General features: G+C 41.5%; 1 protein-coding gene across 1 annotated transcript; it reads left to right on the forward strand.

The window, feature by feature from the left end:
- Nucleotides 1-4169: 4169 nt before the first annotated feature.
- LNP1 (leukemia NUP98 fusion partner 1) lies at nt 4170-13063 on the forward strand. Its single transcript, XM_054270512.1, has 3 exons — nt 4170-4325; nt 10583-10828; nt 12863-13063. Exons 1-3 carry the CDS (start codon nt 4179-4181, stop codon nt 13061-13063), a joined length of 594 nt encoding a protein of 197 aa, XP_054126487.1. The 5' UTR covers nt 4170-4178.
- Nucleotides 13064-17651: the final 4588 nt, after the last annotated feature.

Consider the following 17651-nt stretch of genomic DNA (forward strand, 5'->3'; position numbering starts at 1 on the left):
GGCTGCTATCTCGCTGCAAGCCCTTCTTGTTAAACAAAGCATCTTACATAGCATAGTTTCTATTTTAACAATTTTTATAGCCTAAAACTATATTTAGCACAGTACTTAAGAGAATTAATACAGCATTACTTTCTAGCACCACACATATAATATTCATTTTAATATTTGCGAAAAGCCCATCATAAAATGCATGCATTTTTCACAAGTGCCGAAGGCGGTCTGAGCCGCTCACACGAAAAGTGTCCAATTCTGGGCTCCTCAGTAGCAGAGAGACGTGCAGCTCCTGGAGCAGGTCTGAGAAGGGGCAGCGAAAGTGATTAAGGGACTCTTAAGAGGAGGAAAGGCTGAGGGAGTTGGGCCTGTTCGGCCTTGAGGAGAGACGCCCTCATCAATGTCACAAGTACTTGGAGAGGGGATACCAAGAAGATGGATCCGGGCTCTTCCCGGTGGTGCCAAGCAATGGGACAAGAGGCAATGGGCAGATGCTGATGCACAGAAGTTCCACCTGAATGTGAGGGGGAAATTTTTGCTGTGCAGAAGCACTGGAACAGGTTGTCCAGAGAAGTTGTGGAGTTTCCCTCACTAGATGTGAAAAACGCCAATCACTTGTTTTTAAAATTTTAAAAGTTTTATAGTAATAAAATGGTTATAAAAATAGTAATACAATTAGAGTAATAAAAATTTGAACAATTGAGATTGAGGACAACACAAGACAATAGGAACAAAGAGTTACCGACAGTCAGGCTACCTCTTTCTGGGCAAAATAAGCCTGAAAAAAGGCACACGTCAACAGAGGATTAACCCTTAAAAATCCTTAAATATGCTTGTTTCATATTCATACACCTTATACATTATGCATAAATTCCATTCAAACACAGGGTTCTGTCTGGTCAGTGTCAACTTCTTCCTCTTAATCTTGATGGTGTCTTCATGGCTGAGCGAGGCAGGAAGAAGTTCGTTTCTTCTGATAATGGAGCAATAAATTATTTTTCTCTGAAAGATTTAGGTGTCCTGTGGCTGCTATCTCAGTGCGAGTCCTTTCTTTAAAAAAAGTATCCTACATAGCATAGTTTCTATTTTAACATTATGTTATTACCCAAACCTATATTTAACACACTACTTAAGACAATACATAACTTTCTAATATAATACATGTAATACTCATTTTAATGTTTACGACAAGCCAATCATAAAATACACATTTTTCATACTAGAGATATTCCAAATGTGTCTGGATACAATCTTGTGCTCTGGGATGGCCCTGCTCAAGCAGGGAGGTTGGACCAGATGATCCACTGTGGCCTCTTCCAACCTTGCCTGGTTGATTCTCTAATTCTGGGAAGTTTCAGCTAATGTGGCTGATTCAAACTTTCTAGGACTTTGTACTTAAGAATTTTGGAGCAATCCTTGTTATAAATTAAATCTTCATGTTTTCTTCCCTGTTATTAATTGAATCTGTCATAAAAATAATTTAATATATAATACTGGAATTTTGTTCATGTGTGTTTCTATGCCTAGTTAAAATCCTTAACTGTAGGCAGAGGAAGCTTATGTTTTTGTCTCCACTTATTTCCCTGGAGCACTCAGCTGAAGATGAAGAGGAGTTGTTTTTAATACATTTTTACAATCAGCCCCAGTCATCTCGTGTGAAAATTTCATTGTAAGTAGGAGGGAAATGTGAGAAGACATATTGCACAGAAGAAAAAAGGGCTGCAAATAAAAACAACAATAAGATTGCAAAGCAAACACCTCAGGATCCCAACTAAAATTTGCCCTGCTGCACTCTTAGTCAGTGTGCCTGCATGCCTGGTAGCAAACAACTTGAGAAATGTCCTTTAATTGATGAATTATTACTGTTTATGTAAGCATATTTGGACAAAGCTGTGGGACGACCCTTCTCCCTGTTCTCCTCACAACAGAAAATATGTATCCAACAGGTCAATAGTTTCCTGCTGGGACAGCCTCAATTCCACCCACATGCTTCCTGCAGGCCTTCAGGTGTGCCTTGCCTGCACAGATGGGTGGCCTCCAGGATGTAAGTCAAATTCAGGCGGCTTGAATATGGCCAGGAGGGTCCTTCCCCACCTAGAAAATCAGCCTACGCATCCTTTTCATTGCTTCAGGTGTCTCCTTGCTGTACTGTTTTGCAGGTATCCCTCTTGCTCCTGTCCAGGCTGCTGCAGGGATGATTGTGTCCCCAAGTTCTCATATAAAACACCTGAGGCAATGCCATCTGCACACCCATGCACTCAGGTCACTCTGTAATCACACTCTTTCCTGCCCTGGACAAGGTAAAATTGGGCACACAGATATTCATGGCCAACCATTCCCTTCACCTGTGTTCTTGGGAATGAACAGTCCCACACTGTACTCACACCTCACACCCTCATGAATGAAACTGGAGTTTTGTAGCCACATCTGTCATTCTAAACAGGTTGAGGGAAACGTTTAATGCTGGACCACTGGTTCTCTGTAATGCCAAATTACCAGCAAGCTTTTTGGCATATTTGTGGCCAGGACCAACCAGCATCTCCGCAGCAATATCTGGGCACCAGAAGAACACCAGCACACACCAGGGTTTGCTTCCAGTAAGTATAGTAGCAAGACCACCTCCATGGCAGGGAGAAATGATGAGGAGGACCCCATCTTATCAGAAGGCTAATTAGTTACTTTATTATACTATATTATTCTGTATTATATTTACATTTTATTACTTTACATCTAAACTGAATCTGCCAAGCAGATCTAAACTCAACTACACTCCACTGCACTGCACAGCACCTCGTGACTGTCAGCCAACAGTCCCAACACACATACCTGGATTCAACTGGCCAATGAATCAAAACACTCACACCAGAATCCAGTCACCAATTCCCTTCAGGTAAGCAAACTTCCACAAAGCATTCCACTTGTGAACAACACAGGAGTAGTAAATGAGATAAGAGTTGGGTTTTCTTTCTCTGAGGTTCAGACAATGTGAAACCCAGAAATATTCTTGGGAAGAATTGTACCTTGCTTTTCTCTGTGAAGAGAAATGTGGCAACAAGTAAGAAGTTCAATTTGGGTTCTTCCTGCCATGCAGCCTTCCAGCACCATCCCAACAGGCTCTACAGCCCCAGAGCCCTCATTGTCCTCCTGGCAGGCCCCAAAGCACGTGAAACATCTTCCAGTTTCATACCATGCAGACAACAGTTTCATGAACCACAACAGTTTTTGTGTTATATCAGAGATTTTTAAATAAAGGAGGCGTAAAAATGACAACAAAGTATTACAGCCACAGTGCAGTAATTGCAGTACAGAGCCTGGAGGAGACCCTCAGCACAGACACCACGCAGGGTACATGTGCTCAGTTTAGACACTTGGTCTGAGGGCCAGAACTCATTCCCTGGCCCTGCTCTGTTGTGTGGAAGAGGCAAGGCCTGTATGATTTACACCCAGAGCTGGTAAGGAGGAACCAGTACATTTTTACCCTGAGTGCATTCAAGTGAGGCAGGGCCTCCCATATCCCTGATACGGCAGATGAAATCACTCAGGTGAAAAGCAGCAGCTGCAAGATTGCACTGTCTGTCATAGCCCAAAAATGAATGAGCAGTTGCTTTAGGAAGGGTTTCTACACAGGCAGATGATGTTTCTGAAATACTGGAGGAAGAGCAGAGGCAACAGAAGTCAGACGAGAGAGAGCATCAGAGACAGTGGGCCATTTGTGCTCCCTCCCACAGAGCCAGCCAGTTTCTGACCAGCATCAATATGTCAATGCTGCTTCTCAAAAATCACAAGCCCACTTTGGGCCTGCCCCCTGCAGGCATGTAACTGTGGGCAATTCTGCATTGGTATTGACAGCTGGGGCACTCAGCAGCAGCACAGGGAGCAGCCCCAGCCCTGCCACCCACCCCCTGGGGCAGTGTCATATTGGACATCACTGCAATGGAAAGGTTAAAGGAAACCTAGTTGAAAAGAGATGAGAAAGGCCTGACTTTGTGTTTAGACAGTGCCTGGGGCTGCAGTGGGACGGGTTTTGGGGAGGGAGTGCAGAAAGAGTGTTTGAAACTGTGTGTCTGCTTCCTTTGTTGGCAGAACAGTGTGGAGCTACTGGCTTGGTGGTGGAATTTCACCTCTGTCTGGCTTTGCCTTGTCTGGCTGGGAGACCCCCCCCCCGCCCAAGTTTGGAGCACCTGTGCATGGAATATGATGAAGATGATGATATTTTCTTTGCAAAATGGATGAGCAGCTTCTGGGGCCACAACTTGATCGATGAGGAGAAGGAGGGCAGAGGCCACAAGAAACGTCAGCCACAACTCTGGAGTGAGAGGAGAGCATCCCTGCCGGTAAGAGCTGTGTGCAGCTTTCTCTGTGTGTGCACTGGTGTATGTATAAATGTGAGTTCCATCCCCTGAGGCACAGCTCCAGGGATGTATGAGAAGTATGGGACACCTTGCCAAGTAAATTCAGCTCCTGCTGGCAGCTGCTAGTTGCTTTTTGAGTGTAGCTGTCTGACAGGGTCAAGCTCTGGGGTCTTGGCATACAGAAAACTGGCAAACTCCAAGAAAAGTGATGTTAGGGCCAGAAATGTAAGGTGAAGTGTGTAATAGCTGCGTAACTATGTGCTACAGTGTTGTTCTGGCTGCTCAGCACAACCTGGTGGACATCAAAACATTTTGCACCTGCATACATAAAGACTGCCTGTAACAAGGCTGTTCTCATGCGAAAAACTGTGTAATTCCATATGTATTAAAAGGGTTTTGACCTAATTATGCAACTATATTGTCTCCAGGAAGTTTCGCCCTTTACCCCTCAAGACTTACCTGTTTTCAGATAAGTGTAACTTCTGTTTTAAGCTAGAGGACGCAATCCCTCCTGTTTTAAAACATCTGACTCTGAAAACAATTATACAACACATAACAAAGCTTACTAAACTGTGAAGTAAGATTTTAGGGTAGAAGTACAATCTTAAACCCAAACAGTTGGGAAAGGGGCAGGTTCATGTTCAGAAGGCCACACACAACTGTCTAAGTGATTATCAAAATTAGGTTAAACTGAAAACTGTTCATAGTCTTCTCTTTATTCAAAGATTGTTTCTTTCATTTCAGGTTTTAAAAGAACATTTAGGTGGTCCAAACCAACCTGTCTCCTTTTTTTCCCAACTACATCAGTTGTCTTAACAAAGATACTATGTTTCCTTACAAACCATTTTAAAATTATATCCTTAGATCATTATGGCTGCGATGAAGCAAATGCTAATATATTGGAGAGGAGCAGATAATCTTTCCCAAACTTTGTTTTTGTGCCATTCTATGTTTCCACCTTGCAAGCTCTTATCTTCTGCAGCTGTCAGGTTCTAAGCAGTGGGATTTTTCATTTCCAAAAAAACTGGCTAAGAAAACCAACGAGTCCAAAACCACTTCCTCCCTCTTTGAATTCATGGGCAGGCTGGAGAGATAACCTTCATTCATAACTTCTGGTCTGATCAGCCACATTTGTTATTTACTCTTATATCTCACCTCAGCCACAGATTGCAAGACAGACTCTGAGCTAGAGCTTTGCTGCTGTATTCCATCAAAATGCTGAATACATAACATTTATTAACGGGAGGAGAAGGAGGTTAATTAATTTTATTGTATTTTACTTTTTTCTCTCAGAGATCCATACATATGTGATTTCTCTAGCCTCAAGAGAAACTGGAGTGTAAGAATGCACTTTAAATCTCTTTCCATTTAGCAAGGTGCTGAACACATCTTGTATATTTGTGTCTGTATTAGCATGTCCTTGTATTCTGTTTGTTCAAAAGCTATTTAAAGAGTTAGCTAATAGCTATTCAAGTACTTTACTACACTTGCATTCCTGAATCCATACCTTGAATTTAGATTAAATTGGCTGACAGAAAGACTATGACTTTTTGATGTTACTGTTTAACAAGCTAAAGATATTGTGTATACTTAATTACATCTGACCTTTACATTAATGCTTCACACAAATTTGTCTTGCTCCCCTGGTTTCATATAGAGGATGTAACTTTTAACTGCTTTATTTCTCAGCACCAGCTGTTGACTGGAGGAATGAGACAGGAATATTTGTCTGGGGATTTTACAATTTGCAGATACATTTTTGAAATGAACTCTTGATTTGGAAGCTGAGTAGTTGGTAGTAAAGAGCAGTAGTACATTTTGTCTAACCAAAGCCAGAAGTTAAACAAATGGGCACTACTGATGCCTTGTAAAGACCTCCAGAAGAGCATATCCTTAATGAAAGCAGTAACTTGAGAGCTATTGCATCTGGATGTGTGGGTTTTGCATAGTTACTCCAAATTATAACTACTGTAAGATTCATTATTGCAAATTATAACTGTTGTAAGATTCAAAACACTGGCACTGTTATTTAAATATTGTCTGCATTTTATCAGAACAGTGCTAATTATCAGGAGGAATAATAACTGAGATTAGAGTGCATCTCTTCTGAAAGCTAAAACCTCCACAGTGGGTCACAGTGTACCCTTTCTTCTGTCTCAACATTGAAAATTGAGATAACCCCACTGTCTAAAATCGAGTCAGCAAGTTCTGGCGCAGCTGTTGGGAAAAGCTCCTTGTGCAGGTGCAAGGGTACTGCCAAAAGAGCGCTGCCAGCTCACTTGGTCTCATATCCAAAGCTTTATTCAGGGCACCAGCAGCACAGCAGTCCTGCCCATGGGAACTGCTTCAGCACCCCCAGCCTTTTGATGCTGCATTGTAAAGTGCTCTCAGGGGAGCACAAAAGGTGGTTCTGCTGGAAAATCACTTTCAGCTCCAAACTGCTCTGTTGGTCTTGTAGTTTTTCTTGTACTATAGTGAGACACTCAAGCCATTGCTTCCACCACAACGACAAAAATTAAATTCCTGTGGTGTCCTATCATGGTACAGCCCCCATCCTAAGTATGGATAAAGCTTTGAAGAGTAACTCCCAAACTAACGACAGTTTTCATTTTTTTCCTTACAATATCTTTGCATACCTCACAAACACCACTGAGATGAGCTTTGCAAAATGCTTTTACTATTGTCATTCACACTTTGCAGAGGGGAACACAAAATTATATTCGTCCTACATGGGGTCACTTGCAAGTCAAGCTAAAACATGTAACTGCAATCTGTCAGGCTAAAACAGCATGTAACTCCACTGTCCTGGAGAGCTCAGAGCTCTGTGTGTTGCTGTGGGCCAACACTAAATGCAAAAACTGCCTGGGGATAATTAAGTCAGCTGTTTCCATCTCCTTTATTTAACTTGTTCCCCTGGCAAACTTTAGACAAATGAACTGTGATACCTTTTTTGAAGCCTCCAGCTATGACTTTCCTTGTCACATTCCAGTTACCCTACATCATTTAAGTTCAGAACATATCTTACCTCCCAGACATTATGTTGTAAGGAAAAGATTAGAGACAAAGGAGAACTGATAAGAAGTTTACAGCCCTATACATGGATCCACCTTCAAACAGACATTGTTGCTCACTGGAGAAAATTGCTAGGAGTGGCAGCAGAACAAATGACTGCTGTTGAAGTTACTGACATTTAATTTAAACTAAACTTTAAACTGAACATCTACCACAATGTTGTTATTATAGACCAATTGAAGGCCAGACCAAAATATTTTAAAGAAATATATGCTTGTCTGTAAGCTTCTCAGAAGGAAATGAAGCCATGGGAGAGCATCTGAATGTCAGATGTTCCAAAATATACCTAAAATACTCGGGTCATTGTGTGAATTCCAGCAAACAATGAACACTTGTGCTGACACACTGAAGATTAATGTTCTTACTGACAGCTGTGCAAGCTCTCAGATCAAGCCCAAAAGATGTAAACAATTAACTTGTCTACAACAGAAACTGAGAAAGACATAAGACAAATTATACTGACAACAATTTTTGTTGTGTGAAGTATTTTTGTTCGTGTACCTTTTATGTGATTGAGATTGGCAATTAGCAGAATATTAGCTCTTTTGTAAATAGATACACTGAACATGGGTGGCCTTTGCCCAACACAGAAAAAAGGAGTACTAATGGGAATAAGAAACAATCCCTGAGATCCCTGGGTGCTTCCCAGCACTGGCAAACAATCCCCATTTTGATAGTGGAGAATTGAATGTATCATGCACAGGCACTGTGAGAGAAAGAACAGTCACAGCAATATGATTGCATAGACCTGTCAGTCTATCTTTACCCTTAGCCCTCTGAGGCAGATGGGCATTTCAGAGAAAAGCTTGTCCCTTTTCTGGACCATTGCTGCCATATCAGTAGGTAAACCGCAGTCTTTTTGCTAAGGGCTTAACTGTAATTCTGTCTGTGAAGGGAAACTAAAAAGTAATGTCCTAGTAAAAGAAAACATTTACAGTCTTTGCAAAACAAGACTGATAGAACACAATCCCCCATTTCAGCTGTCCTCCTGTGTTTGGTTTGGGCTTTTTTCCCCAACCCTCTAGGAACAGATACCAGTGATTTTTACCATGAGACAATTTTTATTTCCAGGAAAGAATATATGTTGATGACATTAAAATATCAGAAAAGACATTTAGCTTTTTGAGCCTGGCATGGCATGTGTGCTCCTGTCCCTCGAGCACAATATGATTGCTTTGATGCTTTCTAAAGTAACAATACAATATGACCTTACAGAACTTACAGCTGTATTGACTGGTTTGAAACCAAAGTAAAAATACTACAGCAGAAATCATTAACACTACTCTCAGAGGCAGTCCATAATACTGGATATAGTAAGGCTTATGCCTGGGAAAAAAATGGAACCAGTACCATAGATTTTGCAAGCACTCTTCAAATATTAGGTACTTCTGTCAGGTGCAAGATTTATTATTTTCAGCATCTCTCATCAAGCCTGTCTAATGTGATGCAGCCACAGCCATAGGAATGCACAGCATCTCTATCCAAAGAAAGGCTACATTGGTCCCTGTTGTGCCAATACATTTATAGGAGCAGGCATATGTCCTGCACACAACTTCAGAGTGAATGAAATTGTGTGCAGGACATATTTCAGGTTCTTTGCAGTCTAAGGTTTGTAGATTCACGTGAATACTATACCCAGTTGGTTTAGTTTTCCCCTGTTTGTTAAAATAACAAAACAACCAATACACACACCACAAACCCTGCACTGAGTGTAGGGTTTTCTACTGGATTTTATTAGAAAGCATTGCAGAATTGGTGGGATAAACCTTCCTTTGTTATAAACAATCACAGCTCCCTTAAAGCCAGCAGAACTTCTCAGGGTTACTTAGTAACTGAAGGCTTATACAAAATAAAGAGTCCCAGAATCAAATAGGTTGGAAAAGACCCCTGAGATCATTGACTGTAACTTTTGACCAATCCACCACCATGTCAACTAGACCATGGCACTGAGTGCCATGTCCTGTCTTTCCTTGAACACCTCCAAGACAGAGACACCACCACCTCCCTGGGCAGTCTATTCCAATGTCTAGTCATCCTTTCTGTGGAGAAATTCCTTATAATGTCCAAAACAAAGATGCATTCAGAAATGTATGCCAGCAGCTGAGTGCCTGGAGTGCTTTAATCTGACACCTGCAGGTTGTCAGTACCTCCCATCTCTCACAACTTTCACCATTTGCATCTTACCTGTGTTCATCTACTCGTCCTGAAAATCATCAACAGGGTTTGGGATATCCCCAGCTGTGTGGTGTCCTTCTCATGTCTCTCTTCTACAGGTCTGTCCCTTTCTAAAATCACCAATTTATGACTGCACAGGCCACAGCAGTTCTGTATCAGTTTAATCCTCTTTGCAGGCATTCAATTAAAAGCAGCTGATGCAGATCAATAGCTTTTATCTGCATGCCAGGTCTTGGAAAATTGAATCACACAGAAACCTAACAACTATCTACTCATTCTGACTTCAGTCCTGCAAATATAATTGTAGAAGTCTGTTTCCTACTACTTCTTTGGTAGGGATGTGTCCCTCTGTACCCTGAAAGTGCTTCTTCATTAGTTCAAGATAAATGTCTTGAAGACAAGTGTCTTGAAGACTAATCTTTCTGCCCAAAAATCCTGCAGAAAATTCAAAGCTGGGCAATAAAGCAGCTTGTCTGCATGTAGACCGTGCTGAAAACTTGGCAGAACTGGGTGAGAAATGGTTGCTGTCACACTCTAAACTCCAACAGCTGATAAGACCTGGAGCGCTCGTGGGTCAAACCTCTTACCTGACTCATCTGGCCAAAAGGGCTGGGTATTGCTTTTTGAAAGTCCTGCTGAGAAACTGCAACCACGTGCAAGTCCTGAGTTTTTCAGGCTATGAAGAGTCCCAGTTCCTTTTTGTATCAGTGAACACTAAGAGGACCCAGCATACTTTACATTTGGAATGTTCATTGTGTGCCAAAACTTATATCCTCAAACCCAGGAATAATAGGAAATTCTGCCCCTGCTGCCTCCAGAAAGCAAGTTCTTGACAGTGTGTTTCTCCTACACTTAAAAAGAAAGATACAGAATTCTGGGGAGGGTCTTTCACTTTGCACCACTGTTTGGGAGAGTGTCTGTGGCAGAAAAAAATCTGCCTTGTGTGTTCTGCTTTGCTATTCAACAGTCAACAAAGACCTTTTGTTTTTCAGGCCAAGCTTTCCTCCCTCCATACAACACGACTTCATGCTTCTGGCAAAGGCTCATCTTCAGGCCACCTCAGGGGCTCCAAGGAATTTCAAGAAGACCAAGATGTCAAATGTCACTGCCACAGGAAGGCAAGCAGAACACCTTCAGCAGACAGCTCATGTCCAGAGACGAGATCAAACTCCATTCAGGAATTTGCAGAGTCCTTTGAAAAGCAATTGCATCTCAAGAGCAAACGCTCAGTTTCTTTGGTAGGTAATAAGATCACTACATAAGAAAAAAAAGCCCAGCAAACCAAGTCACCTTCATCCTTTGTGTAATTGCTGTGACTTTGCTGGGGGAAGTGCAGAAATAAACTCCAATTGGAATTTCTCATATTATATGGTCTCAAATGACCACGAGTAGCACAAACCATGTTAAAGTTGTATCATTAGTGTGAGGATTCTTGATGTGGTGTGACTATCCAGGCTTATTCAGGAATGTTTATCCTCAAAATGAAACACCACACTGGCTCATGTGGCAATGTTTTCAGAGATTCCTATGGCTGTGGCCACAAAACATGACAATACAAACCCAGGTTTGCTTCACTTCTGCTGCAAGACCCAGCTCACTTTTTCACAGCTGCTGACCTGACTTAACCTATGTGGAGTTGTCTGTAACACTGCCAGACACTGCAGTGTTTGAGAGGCTTCTCATTTACCCCTCAGGACCCCATCCATCTGCTTTCTGCAGTGTCACCACACAGCTGCAGCAGCAGCTATTGCTATAAGTAGAACATATTTTTACTGCAAGGGCACGCAGGGGATTCTCTGCCCATTTCATCCTTCTCCCCATCATTCTGTCCAGAGCCATGAGCATTTTGTCTGGTGAGTGTTGATGAAATAGCCAATTGCCAATTTTTATCTAGACTTTAATATATTTTTATTATGATGCATAGTATCTGCTGTATCCTGCAATGGAAGAAAGGGTAATAAATCCCAACTCACTTTTAAGTATCAGGAAAACCCCAGCAAATTGTCACTCCATTCAAAAAGCTGTGCTTGAATAACACCTGACATTAGCATCAAATAGCCATAGAAGGAAGTATCCTTTTTTTGCTCCAGGTTCTTGACACTGACAATTTGTATGGAAAAGTAGTTTTCAACTCTCTTTGCACAGCAAAAGAAGAGGAAAAATTTATTTTCAATAGGCAGCATAATTACATGATCAGTCCCATAATTATAGTCCTTGCATGACCAATTGTCTAAGAATATGCAGAATTATGATGATGACAGCACTGTTACACCATGGTCAAAATTTCAAGTGTGCTCCCTAATCTCCTTTTTCCTCTTCAGGAACTACTCAATTGCTTTCATTTGGAAATTTACATTGCCTCATGTGCCAGCATTCACCAGTGGTTGTCTGGTTTATCATTTATAATTTCTCAAAAATGCCTGTGGCTAGAAAGTCTATGAGTAGTAGTGTAGTAGTGAGTAGTAGTGTAGTTGATGTATGATTAGGTATAGTGAGCACAACGCATTAATTATGGCTTCAGTTCCAGCTAAAAGCAGGGATTCCAGTGCCCCTCTGTATTCAGCAGTGGGATGTTTTGAGCTGTATTTTAATCTGTTTTTCAAGAAGACCAAGTTGTTGCCATTCCCTCAGTCACAATTGTAGTTTGGGAGATGTGAAGGACTTGTGAATCTCAAAGAACTGAGCAATAGGTCAGAGATCTGAAAGGAAATTTGGGCTTAAACCTATGTCTTCAAATGGAGCATTTTTTTGCATTCAGAGCTCTGTGGGTACAATTCAAACCACCATGATCAGACAGGTGAACACTTTGGGAAAGGTAATTAATCTCCTTCCCTGCATGTTGCTTTTCTCATATAAATGTGTCTTTAAGAACCCTTCAGACCTTGTTTTCAGTGAGGTCTTTACAGCCAGCGCTGAGAAGTCTTCAGGGATGTAAAGATGGATCACATGAAAGGACAGAAACATGGAGTCTGGGCTGGAATCTCAGAGCCCCTCTCTTTCTCCCTCCTGTCTGCTCTCCTCTTCAAGTGCACTGAGCCTGTGACCCTCCTGTCATATACAGAGTAAAACCAAAGCATGTGTGTTGCTTCTTGCTAAGCTTTAGGGGGACTGGCTTGGGCCTTGAATTTGAGCCCATCATGGTAAAGCTGATCTTGATGAGGAAGTTACTGGAACATTTTGTTACTTAGTGAAATAAAATAATGAGCTTTTTTGTTGTTGTTGTTCTTGTAGGAATCTCTTTTAATTCCCTGCTATTTTTCCCTGTCTTTTAGCAACCTGAAGGTGCAAAAGAGAGACGAGAAAGAGAAAAATTGCATTTGAGAAAAAGCAAGTCTCATAAGAAAATGGGAGAGAAATCAGAGGCAAGGAGAGAGCGGGACGAAGCTGAAAGTTCAGAAGTACCTGCAAAACACAGTGAACAGTTTCCATCACAAGCAGGCATTCAGAAAGGTTATGTATCCACAGGCAGCTAGAATGCATTGAAATAATCAATCTTAACACTCCCCCAGAAGAGCAGAGGGAGCATTTGTGTTCTGTTTTGACTAGAAGCAGCCTGTTAGCTAGAATAACCCCTAAGCTGTAAAATAAAAGCAAAATCAACTGCATTGCTGGCACCATGTTATTACCTTCCTTTCTTTACTTTTGTCACTAGAAATATGACCTTTGTCATAGGAGTGTATCAGTAGCAAGATCCAAGTTAGAGATTAACCACCATAAGAGGATTTCAGGCATATTTAGCATTGCAGCAGGACAGTGGTGGATGCATTCCTTTAAGAGGAGGCCACCACCTATATGTTACAGAGCCATGCAAAGCCTTATGTTCCTTTTTTAATTGAAAACAAGCTTTTTGGTAGGTTTGGGAAGAAAAAGGTACATATAAACAGCCAACTGCTTCCTGACATTCACTTAGAATTGTCTTGAAAACAGGTATCTTTTTGCTCTGACAGTCTTTCATCTCTAAATGTATGTAATTAAGAGAAGCCCATGTTCTCTTCTACACCTCCCTGATGGTTCACCTCTCACTGCTTTTCCTGTCACTCTGCAGTGTGACTCATTTCACTGGCATCTCCCAGCCCTCTCCCATGTCCTCAGTCCCATTTCCCCACTCACACAATTAGTTCTTTCTCTCAGCTTTACCCACAGAATTCACAGAATGACTAGGTTGGAAGGGACCTTAAAGATCATTGAGTCCTACCCATGCCCTAACACCTGAACTAAACCATGGCATCGAGTGCCATATGCAGCCTTTTTTAAACATCACCTCATTACCTTGCTTCTTTTGTGACCTTTCCTCTCTCCATTTACTACTTTACTGCCTTGTGGCTGCCAGCCTCTTCTGCTACAACTCTACTTTTGCTTCATTAACATCTGAGCCTTGCTGAAAATTCTCTAGTAAAACCAGAGATGTTCTGGTTCTCTCATACTTCCATAGAATATCTTCAAGGAGCTGATGGGGCATTGCAACCCTTTTTCCTTTTCCAGAATTTGGGCCAAACTGGCTGTCTCTGGTGAGCAGGACCATAGACAGGGAAAAGGCTGATCCTCTGGTTGAGGACCTCCTGAACACAGGTGTAAATCTCATCTCCACATGCTCACAAACACATACACTCTCCCACAATCCCCCTATGCTCCCCTCTCTTCAAAGTGCCAGTGTTCTCTGCAGATACAACCCTTCTCTCTTTGGGAATAATCTTCCCAGGCCTAGTATGGAGAAAGCCTGATTTGGATAATACAGGGAGAAAAGAGTGAAGAGTAATGAAGTCATGAGCAAAAGTCAAGGTCTGATGGATATTCTTCCTGTGATTTTTCTGTAATTAACAAAAATCTTACTCATTTACCTTAGAGCCTTACTTTTGAATATTCAGCCCTTTAAAAGCTTAGGGCATCCTTAAAACTTTGTAACACTTATAGACATTAAGGGATTGAGTTGTTTGGTTTTTTTTGTTTAGAGCTTTGGGGGATATATAAGAAAGCAATTGAACCCTTACTGATGCTTGTTAATTGCTTCTTGACTGGTAACATGTATTATAAACTAATAAATCTAATAATGGAAAAATGTTGTTCCTATGCATTGTTCCTGTCCTTCCCAATCCAGGTTGAATTTTTTGCAAAGTTCTTCTGTCAGCCAAAACTTAAATACTTTTCCTTTACAACCTTAATCAGAAGACTGCATTACAGAAGGTCTGGATAGAAATGAATATGGCCAGCTGTGTCTGAGCTCTCAGGTAAAACCTCTCACGTACATCCTTTCAGGTAGCAGCCTGTCCTCCCATCCTGGGAGAGCTGAATGCCATGGCTGCATCAGCTTTGCCTGCATTTCAGGTCATCAGCTGCCTCCTCCTGTTGTACAGACAGGTTAACTCAACGGGGCTTGTGTTCATCAAACCAATGTGGTGAACACCACACCTGATGGAAAGAAAATACCAAACAGAGCTAAAATAGGAGAGCGCTGTGTGGCTGCCTCTGACTTGCTGGTCACCATCTCCCTGAAAGCGCAGAGAAACCTCACTGCCACCAGGGCAGCTCTGTCTGCAAACAGCTCCCCTGCATTTCACCAAATCCCATCTCTCTGAAGGGAGGGTCTGTAAGTGTTTATGTGCTCTTGAACTGGCCCATCAGCCCCATGATGTGACTTTGGAAACAGAAGCTTTCACACAATGCCCTCTATTGACTCAGAAGTGTTCTTCTCTCCTGCTCTGTAGCATGGCTGATCAGACCAGCAGCCCTTTCCAGCTCTGTCCTTCCAGTCTGAGCAATAATATTACTTGGGTGGACTGAATCTTGCTTGATAGAATGAAATCATTCTCCACAGAAATTAACAAGTATTCCATAAGAAACTGGGCATTTGGGAAGGCTGGTAACCATCTGAAGGGGAATCTGATTGCAATGGCTCGTCTGATATTTGTGTCAGAAAGACTCCAGAGGGTTTCCATTCTCACAGTAGGTCACTAGTTCTGTGGCAAATGACATAAAAAATAGTCACTGCCTTGATTCCACCCTGAATTCCCAGGCAACAGGGCTGGCAGCAGGCAGTTTCTGCACACACACCCATTCCTGGGCAAACACTGTTTGCTTTTCCTGAGCTTCCCAAGAGTGGGATGGCTGCAAGTTGTATCAGAGTCCAAACCCTGGCCATGAAGGAAGTCAGGCTTCAGTGGGAAGCGAAGACAAAGGGATGAAGAAATCCATAGGCTCACTAATAAGAAATATTGAAAACATTAAACAGAAATGGGAGTGAGCAGGAAAACTGGTGTGATTCAAGGGACCCATGAAGGAAATATTAAACTTGCTGTGTTTACAAGTGGAAGACCATGGTCTGATGAAACACTCATCCCTGTGAATTCTTCCAGCAGTTCAGACTAGCTGGAAAGTGCTCCTGTGGGAAGGGAAGATGTGGGTACATAGAAATCTTTCAAGAGCAGGAGAGCCTTGCACCCCAGTGTTTTCTGAGAGGGCTGAGAAGAGGACATCAGTTGGGGTTACCTCATCTGTCAGGTGGGCATTCCCAAAGCAAAATATTTATGCTTGCTTCTCAGGTATTGTTTCATTGCAGCATGGTTTGGAGGATGAATTCAATTTTGAGTGCTGGTTAACTTACCATGTATTGGTATATGAAATGCCATATCCCACACAGGTAAAATGATGTAATAGCTGTATTTATGTAAATGCTCACAAGAATCCTTTCTGGGGAAAAAAGTAGGAAATATTTAAATGCATGAATAAAAATGAAATAACCACAATGCATAACTGAAGAAGAATATAATACCTATTAAAAAAAACACGTAAAATATTAACTACAAAAAATATTAAAATATTACTCGGCAGGTTTTTGTTCTTTAGCAATAAAAAAGGTATTTGGGTAAGCACAGCCCTGGCTCTGAATGCACCCAGTGTACCTGTGAATAGTGTAAAACCATGTAGAAATATAATCAAGCTTGATAACTGAAATTATTCACAGAGCAATGAATCATAATCACAGGACTTTGAGCTTATCACAGCTTTCTGCCAAAACTGTTGTAAACAGACAGGTCTTGAAATATTTCCAGAGAGATATTACAGCCAAAATCTAGTCATTTAATGAGAGAATTGAACACTGAAATACAACAAACTTCATAAAGAATGCTCTGCCTGCAGTTGTTGTGCCAGAGCTTTAGGTAATTTTGTGAGAACAAATGTGAAAATAAACCCACTCATCAAAGAAAACATTGCTCATAGCATGTTGATTTTCATTTTTACTGTTGTTTTAGGCTGGCTTGACAGATGCTATCGCTCCTATTAGGAGGATTCCTCTGAATCCCAGCTCAGTATCTACAGTTCTTTGGAAAAAGATAATTTCTCTCAGCTGTGTCTTGTCCCTGAGGTCAGATAGAAAATAAGAGAAAGAAGTGATACAATGAGCATCAATATTCTGTCATACTATATGCATTCTTGTCCTTCTTATATGCTTGTCAAAATGCTTCAGTTAAGACAATTTCTAAACTGACAAAAGTTTTGGTGAATTGAGAAGACCAACCGACTTGTGACAGTTGTACATGAATTTTCATCCAAAAGCCATCAAGGCCCCTACAGAGAGTCCTCAGGCTGGAGAATTAGCACTGTTCCTGATAGTGAAGTATCAAAAAAGAACTCTTTTGCTGTAAAGCTTGAGCAGAAGGATTCATGGACATGGTTGCCTGCAGCCATCTCCCATGATATGAGGTGGATGCCAGGGTTTGGTCCTTTGAAAAGCAGCCCTTCCTGGACCATTATGCAATGGCTCTCATTTGGTACACTGCTCTTCCTGTATACACAAAATACATCTTCAAAGTTTCTCATGAGCTTTTTAAATATAGTGGGTCTACTCCCTGCGGACTCCTATACAGAGAAATCTGCCTGTCAGAAAGCAGCTACAGTGATTTCAGATTAGCACAAGTTTATACCTGCCAGAGAGGAATGATTAGGGCATTTCTTTGCTCTAGTGGTCCCAGCAGCAATAAAAGATCTTCAGGAAGAACAAAGTAACTTTGGGCTGCTCTCACCTATGCAGAACTGACAACTTAAGTTTAGCCCAAGATTTGGGAT

The sequence above is a fragment of the Melozone crissalis genome, unplaced genomic scaffold (assembly GCF_028551555.1).
Source record: "Melozone crissalis strain CALT ecotype California unplaced genomic scaffold, PUWL_Pcris_2 ptg000009l_1, whole genome shotgun sequence".
NCBI lineage: Eukaryota > Metazoa > Chordata > Aves > Passeriformes > Passerellidae > Melozone > Melozone crissalis.

What these genes read in the sequence shown, in the direction of transcription:
- LNP1 (XM_054270512.1), top strand. Translation starts at nt 4,179, where the DNA reads ATGGAATATGATGAAGATGATGATATTTTCTTTGCAAAATGGATGAGC. An exon ending in AGAGGAGAGCATCCCTGCCG is followed by an intron (nt 4,326 to 10,582) that starts GTAAGAGCTGTG and finishes TTTGTTTTTCAG; the next exon opens with GCCAAGCTTTCCTCCCTCCA. An exon ending in GCAAACGCTCAGTTTCTTTG is followed by an intron (nt 10,829 to 12,862) that starts GTAGGTAATAAG and finishes CCTGTCTTTTAG; the next exon opens with CAACCTGAAGGTGCAAAAGA.